Below are 18,893 nucleotides of genomic sequence, written 5' to 3' on the forward strand. Positions count from 1 at the left end.
CAACCTCCCTGTTATGTGATCCAGCAAATATCCCCAATTCTATAGATAGGGTGAGTTCACACTGAGTATACGCCAGCTTATTCTGAATGTAAAACACGTTCAGAATCAGCGGCGTATAAAGCAGTTCCATTCATTTCTATGGGAGCCGGCATACGAGCGCTCCCCATAGAAATGAATGGGCTGCTTCTTTCACTACGAGCAGTCCCATTGAAGTGAATGGGAAGTGCCGGTGTATACGGCTATCTCTGCTCATGCCGATCCGTACACGTAGCACTCCCCATTCACTTCAATGGGACTGCTCGTAGTGAAAAAAGCAGCCCATTCATTTCTATGGGGAGCGCTCGTATGCCGGCTCCCATAGAAATGAATGGAACTGCTTTATACGCCGCTGATTCTGAACGTGTTTTAGGTTCAGAATAAGCTGGCGTATACTCAGTGTGAACTCACCCATAAGTTGTAATCTCTGTACAACCCCTTTAAGAGTTTCCAAACCTCATTCTTCCATCTGTATAAAACAATATAGTGACGTCTCATACCAAAAAAACCCCCTATATATATAAAGTCACTAGGACCTACATGGCTTCTCCACCAATCCATCCTGAGGAAGATTCTGTCAGTCATTCCCTATTCCTATAGTGTCAATATATTCACAAAGCTGAAGCTAAGAATGAATGTTTTGTTCTGTTTCTAATTAAATCTCTACATGTGAGTGCTATCACCTTCCATTGATAAAAGGAACCTTCCATGTATGAGATCTGCAACGCTTTGATCTCTGGTGGAGCCTTGAATGATACAACGCAGGCGGTCGGAGAAAGACAAGACGCTCCGGAGATCATTCATGAAGGACTATGATGTTGGTCAATGGCTGGATTCTCTACATGGAGTACAATAAGCTGACAATCTCAGATCAGGTTCTGACGAATTTAACCACAAGCTCGTACATCAATAGTCCATCAGTAACCAATCGCAGCAGCAGACAGGACGCAATATTCTCCACTTTATCCTGGTCTTCGAAAGTGGGACAACCAGTGACAATGGAGAGAGGCCGAACAGGGCAGATCTCACCATCACATATTTGGTACAATCATATATTATATTAAGTCATTTGACTGGACGCCTCATATACTACACTAAGGGTTGGTTCACACTAGCGCTTGTATTCCGTCCGCAAGGAGTCCGCATAGAGACCCACCCGGACGGAATGCAATTGCAAGCGATGTGCTTGCAAAGCACATGGAGACCATAGACTATAATGGGCTCCGTGTGCTTGCCGCGCACTGCCTGCATGAATGAATTGTGCGGGCAGTGCGTGGCAAGCACACGGAGCCCATTATAGTCTAAGGGCTCCGTGTGCTTGAATGCACAGCGCTTGCATTAGTGCTGGTATTCCGTCCGGGGGGGGGGGTGTCTTTATCCGGACTCCTTGCGGACGGAATACAAGCACTAGTGTGAACCAACCCTTAGTCTACAGTGACTACATGACATTTTAGAGAAGTGATGTCGGATAGGTTATCAGTATCTGATCGGAGGGGGTCTGACACCCAGGACTCCCACAGATTGGCTTCAGTGACCAGACCCCTACAGACAGTGTATTGGATGCAACAAGGTTCCTGCAGGTAATACACAGCATCAATGCAAACTTTACAACAGCTGGAGATTTGTCCGGCTGTTGTAATATGGAATGACCCATGCTAAGGATAGATATAATCAAATGCACCAAAAATCACTTACAACTGTGCAAGGTTCATCCTTACAAATACTGCTTCTGTTCTATATCAGTATCAAACCAAACCCTCCAAATACATACAGCAGGGGCAGAAATACTACCTATGTACAGGGATCAATTATACAAGGGCCCAGTCAGAAAGCTGAGCAAACCTGAATGGCATTTGTCCCTATAAACTGTATAAAGCTCTATAAAATGTAAATACACCCCCTCTTCCCCCCTGACATAGAAGCAGACCCTTCCTGGGACCCTTGGCTGGTTGTATACTTATTTTATGGGGGCAAAAAATATTGTTTTGTGAGCAAAAAAGTGGAAAAGTGGGTTGAGAGGAAGGACGGACAGCCATGTTCTTTGCCCTGGATGGTAAATCCCTGCACCATAAGAGGGGTCTGATATATTCTTCACATCTAAAAGCTATAACTTTATATCCAAAGATGATTGCTGACACCTATGTACATATAAATGAGTAAATCTGCCTACCTTAGCCTTCCCCGTGCTTTGTAATATATGTACCAGCGCACAGGCCACCTCCTCTTTGCTCTTCACGCTCAGCACCGGCTCCAGGACCGCGCACAACATCCGGTAGTTGTTGGTCACATATTCTGCAAACTCCTTATACAGCTCCATGGGAAGGATGCTCATAGTTTGGTATCGGGACTTTAGGCGAATGGAGGGGCAGCTGCTCTTCCCCTTATAGGATGTGGGCTGGGAGACCGGGTACCACTGCTCGACAAAATGGCGCCCACTGATGCTAGCGATGGGCACGTTCACCATGCCCACATAGTTGCTCTTCTCCTTGCGCCTTTTTTTATCTGTGTCCTTGTACAGGTGGAGGCGTAGGTTCCGGACAGCTGGCAGGTTGTTAAACTCAAAATGCTCCCCCCAGAAAACGGTCTCACCCCGGGCTTTGCTGGTGGTACGGGCGTACAAAATGTCATCCAGGCAGAGCTCGCAGTAATAGCGCTTCTTGGGGGGAAGGTCACGAGCTTCAATGATCCACAGCTTGAGGACATTATCCACTCTTCGACTGTTATCCTACAAAAAGGGACATAACAGAAAAATGAACAAAAATTGGACATTGTAAATGATTTTATAGAACAGAAAAGCCGGTGTCACAGACCCCATGTCATAATTCTGAGGTAAAAGAAGGGGAACACCTCAGCGCCAGAGAGGAGAGACCAGTCCTGCTCTGCATTACACAGATAACCCACTCACTGTATTGGACGCTGTGTAATGCTTCATTTTCCCTGTGGGGGCGCTGCAGGAAAATTGAAGACTACAGAAGGACACTTAAAAAACATCTTATTGTCAATGGAACCTGGTCACATGATGTACACCCGTTTTACAGAAGCAAATAGGGGCTGCATGCTCTATTCACATGGGGCACTCACGGGCCCCTGTTGACATGATTACCAGGGATCCCAGTTGGTCACATGGTGGTATAATGGTCATAGAGGTATAGTATACAACCTTTAGTAAGGAAACACATGCTATATGGATCAGTTCAATTCCAGGGCTCCATCAATATAGGGCCACCCATCCCAGTGTCCTGTATAGTCACAGGCCCCCATTATCAGGGCTCTGCAAGGCCTGGGGCTGATCTCATTGCCCCCCAGGTAGCTGGCATTGTATACGGCACACACGGCTCCTGCCATACATTTAACCACAGCTGATCTTTGTATCTGCGGTATAATTAGAGTTATATACTGTTACTTAGCAACTCCAGAGAGCTTTCTGTAATACCCGCGCTCATGGAGTCGGCCTCCATTTTTGAGAAGAAAGAACACATTTCACTGAGCTGGTCGTGTGAAGGAGATTCTTGGCCCAATCCAGAAAAATTTAAGAGTCATTCATACCCGACGCCATATTGTCTTTTCTATATAATACCTGACCGTGTACAGCACCAACAATCTGGTCCTATGGATCACCTCTCTACAACCTGGTCCTATACATCACCAGTCTATAACCTGATCCTATACATCACCAGTCTATAACCTGATCCTATACATCACCTCACTACAACCTGATCCTATACATCACCTCTCTACAACCTGGTCCTATACATCACCAGTCTATAACCTGATCCTATACATCACCTCTATATAACCTGACCCTATACATCACCAGTCTATAACCTGATCCTATACATCACCTCTATATAACCTGATCCTATACATCACCTCACTACAACCTGATCCTATACATCACCTCTATATAACCTGCCCCTATACATCACCTCACTACAACCTGATCCTATACATCACCTCACTACAACCTTATCCTATACATCACCTCACTACAACCTGATCCTATACATCACCTCACTACAACCTGATCCTATACATCACCTCTATATAACCTGCCCCTATACATCACCTCACTACAACCTGATCCTATACATCACCTCACTACAACCTGATCCTATACATCACCTCTCTACAACCTGATCCTATACATCACCTCACTACAACCTGATCCTATACATCACCTCTCTACAACCTGTCCTATACATCACCTCTCTACAACCTGTCCTATACATCACCTCTATATAACCTGCCCCTATACATCACCTCACTACAACCTGATCCTATACATCACCTCTATACAACTTGGTCCTATGGATCACCTCTCTACAACCTGATCCTATACATCACCTCTCTACAACCTGATCCTATACATCACCTCTATACAACCTGATCTTATACATCACCTCTATACAACCTGATCCTATACATCACCTCTATATAACCTGATCCTATACATCACCTCTATATAACCCGATCCTATACATCAGCTCTCTACAACCTGATCCTATACATCACCTCTATACAACCTGATCCTATACATCACCTCTATACAACCTGATCCTATACATCACCTCTATATAACCTGACCCTATACATCACCTCTCTACAACCTGATCCTATACATCACCTCTCTACAACCTGATCCTATACATCACCTCTATACAACCTGATCCTATACATCACCTCTATACAACCTGATCCTATACATCACCTCTATATAACCTGATCCTATACATCACCGCTCTACAACCTGATCCTATACATCACCTCTATATAACCTGATCCTATACATCACCTCTATATAACCTGATCCTATACATCACCTCTCTACAAACTGATCCTATACATCACCTCTATACAACCTGATCCTATACATCACCTCTATATAACCTGATCCTATACATCACCTCTATATAACCTGATCCTATACATCACCTCTCTACAAACTGATCCTATACATCACCTCTATACAACCTGATCCCATACATCACCTCTATATAACCTGTCCTATACATCACCTCTCTACAAACTGATCCTATACATCACCTCTCTACAACCTGATCCTATACATCACCTCTATATAACCTGACCCTATACATCACCTCTCTACAACCTGATCCTATACATCACCTCTATACAACCTGATCCTATACATCACCTCACTACAACCTGATCCTATACATCACCTCTATACAACTTGGTCCTATGGATCACCTCTCTACAACCTGATCCTATACATCACCTCTATACAACCTGATCCTATACATCACCTCTATATAACCTGATCCTATACATCACCGCTCTACAACCTGATCCTATACATCACCTCTATATAACCTGATCCTATACATCACCTCTATATAACCTGATCCTATACATCACCTCTCTACAAACTGATCCTATACATCACCTCTATACAACCTGATCCTATACATCACCTCTATATAACCTGATCCTATACATCACCTCTATATAACCTGATCCTATACATCACCTCTCTACAAACTGATCCTATACATCACCTCTATACAACCTGATCCCATACATCACCTCTATATAACCTGTCCTATACATCACCTCTCTACAAACTGATCCTATACATCACCTCTCTACAACCTGATCCTATACATCACCTCTATATAACCTGACCCTATACATCACCTCTCTACAACCTGATCCTATACATCACCTCTCTACAACCTGATCCTATACATCACCTCACTACAACCTGATCCTATACATCACCTCTATACAACTTGGTCCTATGGATCACCTCTCTACAACCTGATCCTATACATCACCTCTATATAACCTGATCCTATACATCACCTCTATATAACCTGACCCTATACATCACCTCTCTACAACCTTATCCTATACATCACCTCTATATAACCTGATCCTATACATCACCTCTATATAACCTGATCCTATACATCACCTCTATACAACCGGATCCTATACATCACCTCACTACAATCTGATCCTATACATCACCTCTATACAACCTGATCCTATACATCACCTCTCTACAACCTTATCCTATACATCACCTCTCTACAACCTGTCCTATACATCACCTCTCTACAACCTGATCCTATACATCACCTCTCTACAACCTGATCCTATACATCACCTCTCTACAACCTGATCCTATACATCACCTCTACATAACCTAATCCTATACATCACCTCTCTACAACCTGATCCTATACATTACCTCTCTACAACCTGATCCTATACATCACCTCTCTACAACCTGATCCTATACATCACCTCTCTACAACCTGATCCTATACATCACCTCTCTACAACCTGATCCTATACATCACCTCTATATAACCCGATCCTATACATCAGCTCTCTACAACCTGATCCTATACATCACCTCTATACAACCTGATCCTATACATCACCTCTATACAACCTGATCCTATACATCACCTCTACATAACCTAATCCTATACATCACCTCTCTACAACCTGTCCTATACATCACCTCTCTACAACCTGACCCTATACATCACCTCTATACAACCTGTCCTATACATCACCTCTCTACAACCTGATCCTATACATCACCTCTGTACAACCTGACCCTATACATAACCTCTCTACAACCTGATCCTATACATCACCTCTATATAACCTGACCCTATACATAACCTCTATACAACCTGATCCTATACATCACCTCTCTACAACCTGATCCTATACATCACCTCTCTACAACCTGATCCTATACATCACCAGTCTATAACCTGATCCTATACATCACTTCTATACAACCTGATCCTATACATCACCTCTCTACAACCTGATCCTATACATCACCTCTCTACAACCTGATCCTATACATCACCTCTCTACAACCTGACCCTATACATCACCTCTCTACAACCTGATCCTATACATCACCTCACTACAACCTGATCCTATACATCACTTCTATACAACCTGATCCTATACATCACCTCTATATAACCTGATCCTATACATCACCTCACTACAACCTGATCCTATACATCACTTCTATACAACCTGATCCTATACATCACCTCTATATAACCTGATCCTATACATCACCTCTCTACAACCTGACCCTATACATCACCTCTCTACAACCTGACCCTATACATCACCTCTCTACAACCTGATCCTATACATCACCAGTCTATAACCTGACCCTATACATCACCTCTCTACAACCTGATCCTACTTAGCATGGATATAACTATTATATAACGTCACTTATTTCCCCTAATACATAGTGAATGGCGCAGCATACGGCTTATAATTGATGGAATGGATAGATGACATGTAGTAATGAAGACAAGGCCTGGATGTGAATGATTAATGAGCGCTGTCATATTTAATAACATATATAGGACACAGTAAACATCCAGGAATGTGGCGCGGCGTTCCTAAGGCGCTGACATTTCCATTTACGCTGCTCTTTAGCACTTACGATGGAGTCAGACCTGAGCAAGTCGCCCTCTGAGTGATTACCGGGACTTACCATACGGGTGATATTCTGCACTGCTGTAAAGCAAAGTCTGAACTGCTGCAATGAATCATGGATGTCACCAGTTAGCGTTAGGCCGAGGCTACAAGGTGACTTTGGGAACTGCAAGGTCACACAGCATCCAATGTTGCGGCCAAAGTTTTATACGTTTCGAGGGAATAGTAACAGATACTATAATGGTGACAATATGTGACCAGGGAGCCGGCCTCAATGTACACAAAGAGACTGCACTATCCAGGTTAAAACGGAAAATTTAGCTTTTTGGATGGAAATTTAGAGCTTTAGTTGACCGTAAAGTTTTAGGTCGTTGGCTTGAGCCATTCTAAGCCTCTGAATGCCACAAAAACATGGCTGTCCAACATCTGGGAGGTAGCGCACGTCACGTAATACTGAGTGACTGCCAGCTGCAAACAGCCAGGTGGACAGTGACAGGGCTCGGTCATCATGGCCATCAGAGACGTCAGGAGGAGGCAGGAGCATCAGACAGGGGTCAACTCAGCTAGAATATCACTTGAGACTTTTGAAGTTTTGTTCTTCATTCATAACTTTCCTCATTAGCAGGGGGTAGGGTGGCAGCAGTGCCCCAGCCCCATCAGATTTATCATCATATACACCACGAGTCTATGGACCCAGGAGCACGGTGATATAAAGAGTCAAGCGCTTCATGATAAATTACATGGACTGGCCGGTATTACATAGATGGGTTGATAATTTAGCCTCATAGCTCTTCCTACTGTGCAATGCATACAGGACCTGCAATGGCTTATAGAAGACTTTCTGTATTCAGGGTAACCCCTAACAAGGAATATAGCCCAGAGGTGGCGTCAGATCTCCATGATGTGCAGGGCCGTGTTTCTCAGTTAGTCTGTGGGGTTTTATCAGATTGGGAAGGGACACACAGTCATCTAGATGTCCTGCCCGGACTACAGAAAACCACTACAGCAAAGTGCAAGTCCATAATGAGATGAAAAAGAGGTCGGAGAATATTCTACTATAGACGGAAATAATGATAATTGTTAATCCTTCATATAATTACAATACAATTATACTTCACCCCTTGTACAGTCCTTAATGGGACTTTTCATTAGTAATAAGCCGGTCAGGAAGAATTTCTTTTCTACATATAAATATAATGTAATTGCTGCATCAATTAGACAGGAGTCGGTCACCTTCATGTGACTTTAACGTCCTGGCTCGTGAATACAATGGAGCCCGTGTGTCCACCTTTCCATGTGAGATCGGATTAGAAAAGACGTGTTCAAAATATATGGAGAACTGTACAAGACACACGGACATAATGAGGTAACAGATCACCATTCTCATAGCTTTGCTGCTATTTGGAGCCATCTTAGGTAGGTTGTAAAATCATTGCTTCTTCTTCTAAAGGAACATGTACAAGACCATGTGGCATCCAAGACAGACACATGGATGAGAATCTTAATAAATCAGGGCTCCAGTCTTTCTACTCAGCCCCCTCACTTCCAATTTACTAAAAGAGACGTTTTAGACTGTAATAACCTGCAACGGTCAGTGTTACCTTTACATGTAATAGTTATATGTTATATGTAACTGTGATGATGGCTTCTAACATCCAGAATGTGGTGCCGTCTTGTTAGCCCATTTCATATTGTAGGTCGCCATCCAAGAAGCTCAGTCAATAGTTTTTAAAGCAGCTCGTGCCACTCCGACCCCTTCCATCTTCTGCCTGTGCGACCTCATGATCTTGGTCCTCTCATTGCTATTACACCAGTACTCCCAGGGCTGAAGGCCGCCCCCACGGCCCCTGCTTGGGGAGGTGATAGATGCCCTTTACCTGTATGTCACAGCCTTCATTTAAATAAAAATCCATCCATGCCATCCCAATAACCAATCCTTGGGGGTAGAGAGGTTCACGAGGTACAACACATAGATCCAAATCCAACAATCAATGCTTGGTTATAGGTATAAATGTATAATAATACACAATCAAAACTAGAACTTAGAACAGTGGCCTGCAGTACCAGCACAGACCACATGGGGCAGGATTTTAATACAAATGTTTTATTGTACTTTTAATTAAGGATCAGACAATTAAGCATTATATGGAGATGTGTTCCCTGGTGCCCTGGCCTGTCAAACAACCTCAAGTATGCAAGAAAAATATGACATGGCAGTGCCCATCCGGGAAGAAGAACTTCAGCATGGCCCCAATCATATGAGACCGATGCTGTGCCAGGTATGACTATTGCCTCAGGTCAGCTACCTAGCGGACTAGTGGCCACAAAAAGTATAAGCCACTGGACGATCAGGTATAATGGCAGGATATCAGTTTTATGACAAACAAGGTATAAAAAGTCACAATTGTTTTGTGAAAATTGGGGCTTCGTTAACTTTTTTTTTGTTATGCTGCCTTCACCACTTTCCCGAAAATGAGGCACGATGGAGGGTGCGCCTTGTATGTTCCTCCATGAAGACTGGCATTAATATTGTATCTGCCCCAAGTACCACTCACTATAATAATGGCCAGTATTAGATTGCAGCCTTGCCCGTACCTTGTTGGGCTTCACAGCTCTCTGCAGGTTCTCTATCCACTTGTCCCTCTCAGCAGCGGAGCGGCAGGCGAAGCACTTAGTCCCTGATGCAGTGGTCACCTAAACAGAGAGCAGAGAACCTAGTCAGGATACAGCAATGTCAACCTGTGAATATTGGCTACCAAAATCAGAATCTGTAAAAGTGTATTCAGATTGGAGTGGTTTGACACAGATTGGCTCTGCCTGGTGCAGGGAGATGTCCCCGACACATGGGTAGTATTACACAATACCCACGCCAATAACAACTCCTCCATAGTGAGCGCCAATTGATTTGTGCAAAGATTTGCAGGATTTAGAGGGATTGTTTCAGTGTTACAGGAGTGGTTATCATTGTTATATGTCCTCATTGTGGACTGTTAAAGTGTAAGTAAACTTTCATGCAACGTTTGATTTTCTGGCAGCTTTGATGTTATATATACATTTTGTAATATAGTTTACTAATAATTTCTTTAGTCTATCCCTTGTTCCTGTATTGTCAGCAGGAATCTGTGCACTGCTTTTCACTCAGTACGGGTGTGAGGGTTCCTGTATAATGCAGGGAAGCTGAGGATGAGGATATTTCAGGCATTATAAAACCTGGAATATTGTCTGGTGTCATATGGAGGATGAGATCCTCAGCTTTCATACGATACACAGAACATAGTTCTGTATGATTTCCAGAGTTGAAAATAGAGCAAGGATTGGCAGAGGTTGTAGATGTATAGAAATATGGCAATTCTGTGTTAAAAGGGAGTCAGTCACCAGATGCCAGGACTACACATAGGTTAGGGTCACGTGAATCAAACAGAATTTTCCCCTTTTGCTGCCTGTGTTGCAGATATCGCTGTTTTTATCAATATGCAAACAAGCTCCATGGAGCCATGAGGAAGTATGCCCTCAATGCTACAAAGAGCTAATTTGTGAAAATGTCTCTTAAATTATCTCTGAAACTGAGGAACCAGATGACAAGGGGAAAGTCACAGTCAGAATGAAGCGACTCTATCTGAAGCGCTGGGATGACTTGCTGGCTTCTAGTGACACACTCCCTTTAACATTTGATATCTCTGAATATAATACAGGTACGATGGTATGAGGTATGAAGTCTTTCATATGGCACCAGAACCACTGCTCTAAGTTTTACAATGCTTTATCTTCTTTGTATGATACAGGAGCGCACCTATCCAAAATCCAGTGAGCAGCAGTATACAGCGTTCAGCTGGCAATAAAGAAATGAGAAAGAATAAAGAAATACAGGAGTTCATAGAGACACTCGATTTGTATTACATCACAAAATGTATTAATACCAGAAAACGTTGCCAGAAAATCAAAAGTTACTTGAAAGTTTACGTACGTCATAAGAAGGTGCTTGGTCATTGCTGCAGCCCTCACCTCGAAGCAAAACTCCTGTCCCAGGATGCTGCTGTGCACAGGTTTCACCACCGAATCTTCATCCAGATTCAGATCCAAAGCCTCTGCCGCGCTGCTGGGACTGAGCAGGGACTCGTGGGAGTGTGACTCTTTAAAAGCCTGCATGAGACGTGCCCTGTGGAGGATAGAATGGGGGAGGTTAAGGACACGTAGGCTTTTATCAGAAGAGTAGGACTGGAACATTGGTCATACTAGGAGGATTTCATCGTTCACAAGGGAAATGTTGTGCAGGTGCTGTCACCCATGGTGCAAGCGCTACTAAAGATCTTCCCTGGCTTTGGTGCATTTTACTGAATAGGTGTCACACAAGCTTCTGAGGTCCTCAGGTGTGCAGGAGGTTTGGAAAAGTGTCCAAAGTGTTTGTATAAAATAGGACTTCATAGGAAGCCCCAGATGTGCAGACTGCTCAGAGCTGTGAACAGCAGTGGTTATCCTGGGGAACATTTGTTCTCCACGTCATCAAGAGAAGAAAACAGACACCATTCACCACCAAACTGATAGCTGTTTACACAGGATTGTAAATGATCAGGTGCATATAGAAAAGATCTGCATGTTAAATGTCCAAATAACCCCAAATAGAACAGAGCAAGACAAGAAAACGAGGAAGGAACAAGTTAAGGAACATTAGAAGACACCTCCAGAGGGAACGGCCATGGAAAGATGAAGCGACAGAAGAGAAGAAATTGGTTAAGGAAACATTGATGTCCACATAACACTAAAGTTGATGAAAATGAACATCACATGGAAATGTCAACCATATTAGAGTGAAATATAACAACCAGCGATCATTTGAGCCGACCGATGACACAAAAAAAAGTTGACAGGAGTTGTGAAATATTTGTCCCAAAACTGGACATGATCTTTTATTCTTACGAGAGATCATCCATCCACAATCAATCATTCTGTGAAAGGACACGCCAAGAATGTTCTAGTGTCACAGGACATGTATGACGCAATTGTAATATTCAATATGGACTAAATGTGTAAGGCTGCGTCTGAGATCAATCACCAAATGAGACGATTGATCATTCAACAGTTGTCACCCATCGACCTATCTTCATCCATTGTGGATGACCTTACCGAATAGGCAATAACATGAGGTAACATGACTGGGGAGTAGGGTTGAGCTGATCTTGAGATTTCACGATTGATTTTAAAATCTGATTTCCGATCATTTGCTCAATCGCCGATCAGGATCCGATCTGTCCCGATCCCGATCGCTCAGCCCTAATTGTATATTATATATACAGTGGGGTTGAGCCAATCTTGAGATTTCAGGATCGATTTTAAAATCTGATTTCCGATTATTTTCCAGTCAATCACGATCATGAAATTTGCTCGATCGCCAATCGGGATCCAATCTTTCCCGATTGCTCAACCCTACTGTGGATGGTTAAATAGACAGCAGAGGATTAGCAGGTAGGACAAGTTATGAGAGAACTTGGCTGAGGAAGAAGATGCTCAGAGTTATTAGAAGATAAGACAAAGCATGGAGGAACATACAGAGAGATGGGTATACAAGAAACAGCTACGACTATGGGAATATCATCTGGAAAGTCAGAGGTTAAGACGTTAAGGAAAAGCATGAGGGAATATGGAGGTGAAGAAGATGATAAAACAGAACATGAAGCAACATGGCTGGGAGAAAATGAGGAATCAGAGAAACCATAACGCTGCGATACCAATATCTGCTGGAGGTGTTGGGGGATACGACAGAACATGAGGGATGATGAATGGGCAAATATTAGAAAAGGGAACCTGGACAACAGCCAGAGGAAACAAGAAAGAGCGGGAGGAGAAAGATTAATATAAGGAATCACACACCGGATACTTGAATGATAGAACGTGCAAGTCCCATAGCTATAGGGGAGCTCAGGTGATAAGGACAACGCCTGAGCAGTCGAGTAAGAAGAAGAGTTATAGATGCCCAATGGTGGACGGGGCCCGAAATATATGAATGAATAAATTCTATAGTGTACATAGACTGTCACTGGCGCTTAGAAGACCCATGCTATACCTCAGTAAATGAATGCGCCATGAGAAGCATCTGGTGGATGATGAGGAAGTCGTGATCACCACACTCTATGGCTCTTCACTATCGGATTATATCACACATCAATTTATAATAAAATATGAAGGGAAATTTGGAACTTTTACTACATTGGGTCATTCCATTGGAGCGAAACATCCAAGAGACGTCATCAAGACAGGACGACAATTTACCTGTCATGGTCAGCGCTCCGGAACCGCGGAAGGATCTGTCGGAAGCTGCTGGTTCGGTCTAGCTTGGGTTGACTCTTTGTCCTCTTTATTGAACTCTTCAAGCGACGGCTCAGGAATCCCTGCTGTACATCGAAACAAGAGATATGAAGAGTCAGTGTGAGTCCAACAGATGCCAATGACTTGCTGTGCATAATGTCTACGATTACTATATATATACATATACATATATATATATATATATATATATATATATACATATATATATACATATATATACATATATATATACATATATATATGTATATACCGCTGATCATGGCTGGTGAAAGCCAACCAGTTAAGGTGGCCATACATAATTTTGGTGGGACTGGCCAACCATCTGATGGTTAATAATAAGACAAGCAACAGATCAGTTGTATGAGATACACAAATGGTACCCAACAGACCTCACTCACTATAATAGGCTGTGTTGAGTTTGCACCATGGTGTCCATTCATTTACCAAAATGCCTTACTTTTTGACAGAATCTGTTACCAAAGCTCCTAGAAGACACCGGTGATGAACCGCAGTACAAGGTATATTAGAGTGCGGTGAGTTTATAGGACTGCTCAGAATTCATCTTAGCAAAGCTGTGCTCTCACAGTTAGGGATATATCCTGGTCCCCACTGAAGTGTTTAATGTGAGATAAGTAGATCCCATCCATTTATTTCACGCAGTGACAAATCCCGGCCCATGGGACCGCATGGAAATATGTAATTGTTTATAGGAAAAGTAATTATAGTAACTGGGTTAATAGGTTTGGTGCAGCCTTCCATGTACAACAGATGCGGCTGTGTGTCTGGATTGTTAGATCATCTGTGTCACAAGGCTGACCACACACATGGACACTAGGCTCGCCAAATTCTGCCATGTACCTCATCAGCAACAAAGCTGCTCCTGCGGGAATACACAGAACAGGGCGGCCAGGAGATGCCATCAATTCTGAGGAATTGCAAAAGCATCCATGAAGTTGTGCATCAAAACTACAAGTACTATCAGCCTGCTGCGCGTGACAAAACTAATTGAAAGTAAGTCTCTGCCACCCACAGTAACCAATGGGAGCAAAGCTTACATCTTTACAGAGCAGTATATGGAATGAAAGCTGCGCTCTGATTGGTTGCTACGGACAATAGAGTCAGTTTTGCGACTGAGGCCTATAACCTTTTATTTAATAATTGAGACCTACAAGTTTCCATTACATAACCGAGGCCTACCACTTTAAATTAGATAACCGAGGCCTACTACTTTAAATTAGATAACTGAGGCCTACCACTTTAAATTAGATAACTGAGGCCTACCACTTTCTATTACATAACCGAGGCCCACCACATTTCATCAGATAACCGAGGCCTACTACTTTAAATTAGGTAACTGAGGCCTACGACCTTCAACTTAATAACTGAAACCTATGGACTTCCATTTGATAACTGAGGCCTACGATTTTCTATTTGATAACTGAAGCCTATCACTATTCATTTGATAACTGAGGCCTACGATCTTCCACATAATAATTGAGGCCTATGACCTTCCATTTGATAACTGAGGCTTACGACCTCCCATGCCACTGTTCACATTCTCAATGACTTGACAAATCTACACAAAATTACTACAACAACCCTTAAAGGGATTCTACCATTAAAATCCAATTTTTTTGTCAACCACACATAGGAATAGCCTAAAGAAAGTCGCTTCTTCTCCAACATTTAGATGTCTTCTCCGCGCCGCCATTCGGTAGAAATCACGGTCTTTGTCGGTATGCAAATGAGTTCTCTCGCAGCACTGGGGGCGGTCCTCAGAACTCAAACAGCACTGGGGGCGTCCACAATCTTGCAAAAGAAATCTCCAGCACTGCCTCCATCTTCTTCAGGAACAGCCTCTTCACGCGTCTTCTTCTGGTGCTGGGGGTCAGACTTCTAGGCCTCAAGCAGAGCAGACTGTGCATGCCTGCGGCCACAAGAAAAATGGCCACATACACAGTAAGTAAGCAGCCATTTTCTTGTGGCCTGTGGGCATGCACAGTCTGCTCTGCCCAAGGCCTAGAAGTTTGACCCCTAGCGCCGGAAGAAGATGCGTGAAGAGGCTGTTCCTGAAGAAGATGGAGGTGGCGCTCGAGAGTTGTCTCTCACAGCATTGGGGACGCCCCCAGTGCTGTTTGAGTGCTGAGGGCCGCCCCCAGTGCTGCGAGAGAACTCATTTTCATACCAACGAAAACCGGAATTGCTACCAAACAGCGGCGTGGAGAAGACATCTAAAGGTAGGAGAAGAAGAGGCTTTCTTAAAAGAGTGTTCCCATGTCAGCCTTTCAGCCAGGCTGTGTGCAGTCTCTGCTTCTCACCTCCTGTATTTCTCTTCCCTCCTCCTCCCTCTTGCTGAATGGACACAGAAGTTTCTGTAGGTCAGATAATATGTAGATTCTTGTGCAGAACAAACAAAGTATTATCTGTGTGTTTCCATGGAGGGATAACTGACTTGGATTTATCAGAGAACTCAATTATCTGAATGGATTGCCCTGCCAGCAAGAGCAGTGAGTGATGTCACTTGTCCTATAGGTCCGTGGTTATGGTAACACAGTGTAAACAATGGGGGGAATAAATTTACATAACAGACAAATAAAGCAGAATTTCTAAAGCAATATATTTAGGAAAAGGCTTCAATTTACATGAGTTACCAGTATGGATAGGATCCTTGAGATGGAACAACCCCTTTAAGGCTATTCCTATGTGTGAACTACAAAAAATTGGATTTTAATGGTAGAATCCCTTTAACCAGAACTGCATCAAACAATAAGTGTTGTCATGAAATTTTCGGAGTAGCAGTAACTTTGTCTGACACTTGTAACCACTGATACCTTAGCAATGAAGTATTAGAAAATTATCAATTCATTTTCAATAATCTTTCATGTCCACTAAAGCACTGCAAATGCTTTCGGGGCCTGTACGTAGAGAAGTGACCTGGACCAGACGTCTCTGTCCTATAGGGATGCATTGCAAGGACACAACCTCCATCAGCCCACAATGGCACAAGAGAAGAGAACATTAACATGGATGACAAGGCCCATCAGTGTAATGTTAATGGTATAAACCGTCTATATATCACTTACCGACGGTCGAAATGGGGCGGTGGGAGGGGCGTCCATGCTGTGCTGTTTCCCCCCTGGGACGCTTTTCCTCCGGGAACGGGCAATGTGATAATCTATGGAGGATACAAGGAAACAACTTAGTAACCAGGCTCCAGAACATCATTAACCCCCATTGCTCCTCCGAATTTCACACCATATGAGATCCTGATATGATTGATCTTGTAGCTTGTATTATACCTCTGGAGGGTCTTTATTAGCAATACACTGTCCTTGTCCTAGAACATTCTTGTAATGTCTTCTATGCCTTAAAGGTTGCAGATTGCAATCTTATAGAGACTTTTCACCACTTCCACCAATCCTCTTTTAATAGTCGCTGCTCCACTGATTCCACCAAAGTTGGAATTTTCTCTCTAGCCCCCACCGCTCCCGAGCTACAAGTGCAGTTAGTTTTGATGCCTGATGTACTATTTAGATTTGCAATGTCAGGTGGGTGGTGTCAGGCAGGGGGGCATGATTCAGATCATCAATCAGAGGTAACCAGTGCCAGCGCTCAGACACACCCCTTGTCTGCTGACTCCGCCCTCCTGACAGTATAGACCCTAAATAGTATATGAAGCACCAAAACTAACAGCATTGATTTCTCAGGAATGGTGGGGGCTAGAGAAAAAATTCCAGCTGTTTCAGAATCAGTGGAGCAGCGGCTATCAAATCACGTAAAGAACTGAAGTGTAAGGTCTTCTTTAAAGAGTTTGTCTAGCTGGCAAAACATTTTTGATAAAGAATAAAGAGTAAGAACAGGTAAGAACATAAAAGAAGCAATACTCGCCTCACTGATCTCCCACTGCCAACCCCTCACCATGTGTCCTGAGACCCAGGATATAGGGCCCACCCAGTCACTAAATCACCAGGTCAGTGATTGCTTCAGTGGTCATTTTAAAAGAACCAGGATATAGAAACAGGAGTGGCCGGGAGGTGAATACTTATTCTTTTATGTTTTTAACCTATTCTGAGCCATTTTCAACAATCCCCCACATACACGCAACTTTACAGGGGACTTTTCACCATCCCTACCCACTCCAGGTGTTTGAACCCTTTAAAGGGGTTTTCCAGCCCCAAAAAGAATTTTCATACTGATGAGCTTTTGAGGTCAGAAAACCCTTTCTATAGCTGCTGCTCCACCGGAGGTAGTGTAGGTAATCTCCACCTCAACAAGGAAAAGGTTCATTATGGTTGGACCGATCTACAAAACTGTACTTATTAAGGTTCCCTGGTGCGAGATCAACAGAAATACATTCTCTTTTGAGGAGGTCTCTATGGAGCCATAACCAATGGCACTGCAATGGATGGCTAGATCTGCAAGATCCAATAGATTACTGGAGTTACAGTGGGTCATTTCAGTAGGTCATTTCCAACTGACCACAGTGAAGATCACAGCATGGGACACTATCACCACCAATATTTGGAGCATCGGTGATATCTAAAGCATCCACCTAAAGCTGGGCATGTATTGGTGGAGTCTTATAAATATTACATGTACTTTAGACATGGTGCAAGGAGTCTCTTGTTTGGTTGCCAATGGATATGACCATGAATGTAGGAACTTTCTAAAGTCTGAGACACCCTACGTATGAAAATATAACCTGACCACAATAAGGACATCATGGCTGGTTATCAGGAGGACACTACATGTATGAGAAGATAACCCGACCGCAATAAGGACATCATGGCTGGTTATCAGGAGGACACTACATGTATGAAAATATAACCTGACCACAATAAGGACATCATGGCTGGTTATCAGGAGGACACTACATGTATGAGAAGATAACCCGACCGCAATAAGGACATCATGGCTGGTTATCAGGAGGGGACACTACATGTATGAGAAGATAACCCGACCACAATAAGGACATCATGGCTGGGTTTCTGACAAGCCTCAGTCTTTATAGTCATATCTGTTGGCAACCAATTAAGACAACAGATGTCACCACTAAGATGGTTAGAGGAAATGTTTAG

At 43.2% G+C, this 18,893-nt stretch overlaps 1 protein-coding gene across 11 annotated transcripts in view; it reads right to left on the minus strand.

Moving 5' to 3' along the window:
* The window catches only part of SYNGAP1 (synaptic Ras GTPase activating protein 1), a 152,618-nt gene that overhangs the window by 35,078 nt on the left and 98,647 nt on the right, over window positions 1–18,893 (minus strand). For all 11 annotated transcript variants that reach the window (XR_012711823.1, XM_075259220.1, XM_075259222.1 and 8 more), the window contains 5 exons: window positions 16,899–16,990; window positions 13,759–13,880; window positions 11,497–11,650; window positions 10,090–10,188; window positions 2,207–2,761 (listed from right to left, as the gene is read on the minus strand). Coding sequence is in view for 10 of the 11 variants with exons in the window: in XM_075259220.1 (XP_075115321.1) it covers window positions 2,207–2,761; window positions 10,090–10,188; window positions 11,497–11,650; window positions 13,759–13,880; window positions 16,899–16,990 (1,022 nt within the window). In the remaining variant the exon portion in view is untranslated. The remainder of the gene's footprint in view (window positions 1–2,206; window positions 2,762–10,089; window positions 10,189–11,496; window positions 11,651–13,758; window positions 13,881–16,898; window positions 16,991–18,893) is intronic.

The sequence above is a fragment of the Leptodactylus fuscus genome, chromosome 11, assembly GCF_031893055.1.
Source record: "Leptodactylus fuscus isolate aLepFus1 chromosome 11, aLepFus1.hap2, whole genome shotgun sequence".
Classification (NCBI taxonomy): Eukaryota; Metazoa; Chordata; class Amphibia; order Anura; family Leptodactylidae; genus Leptodactylus; species Leptodactylus fuscus.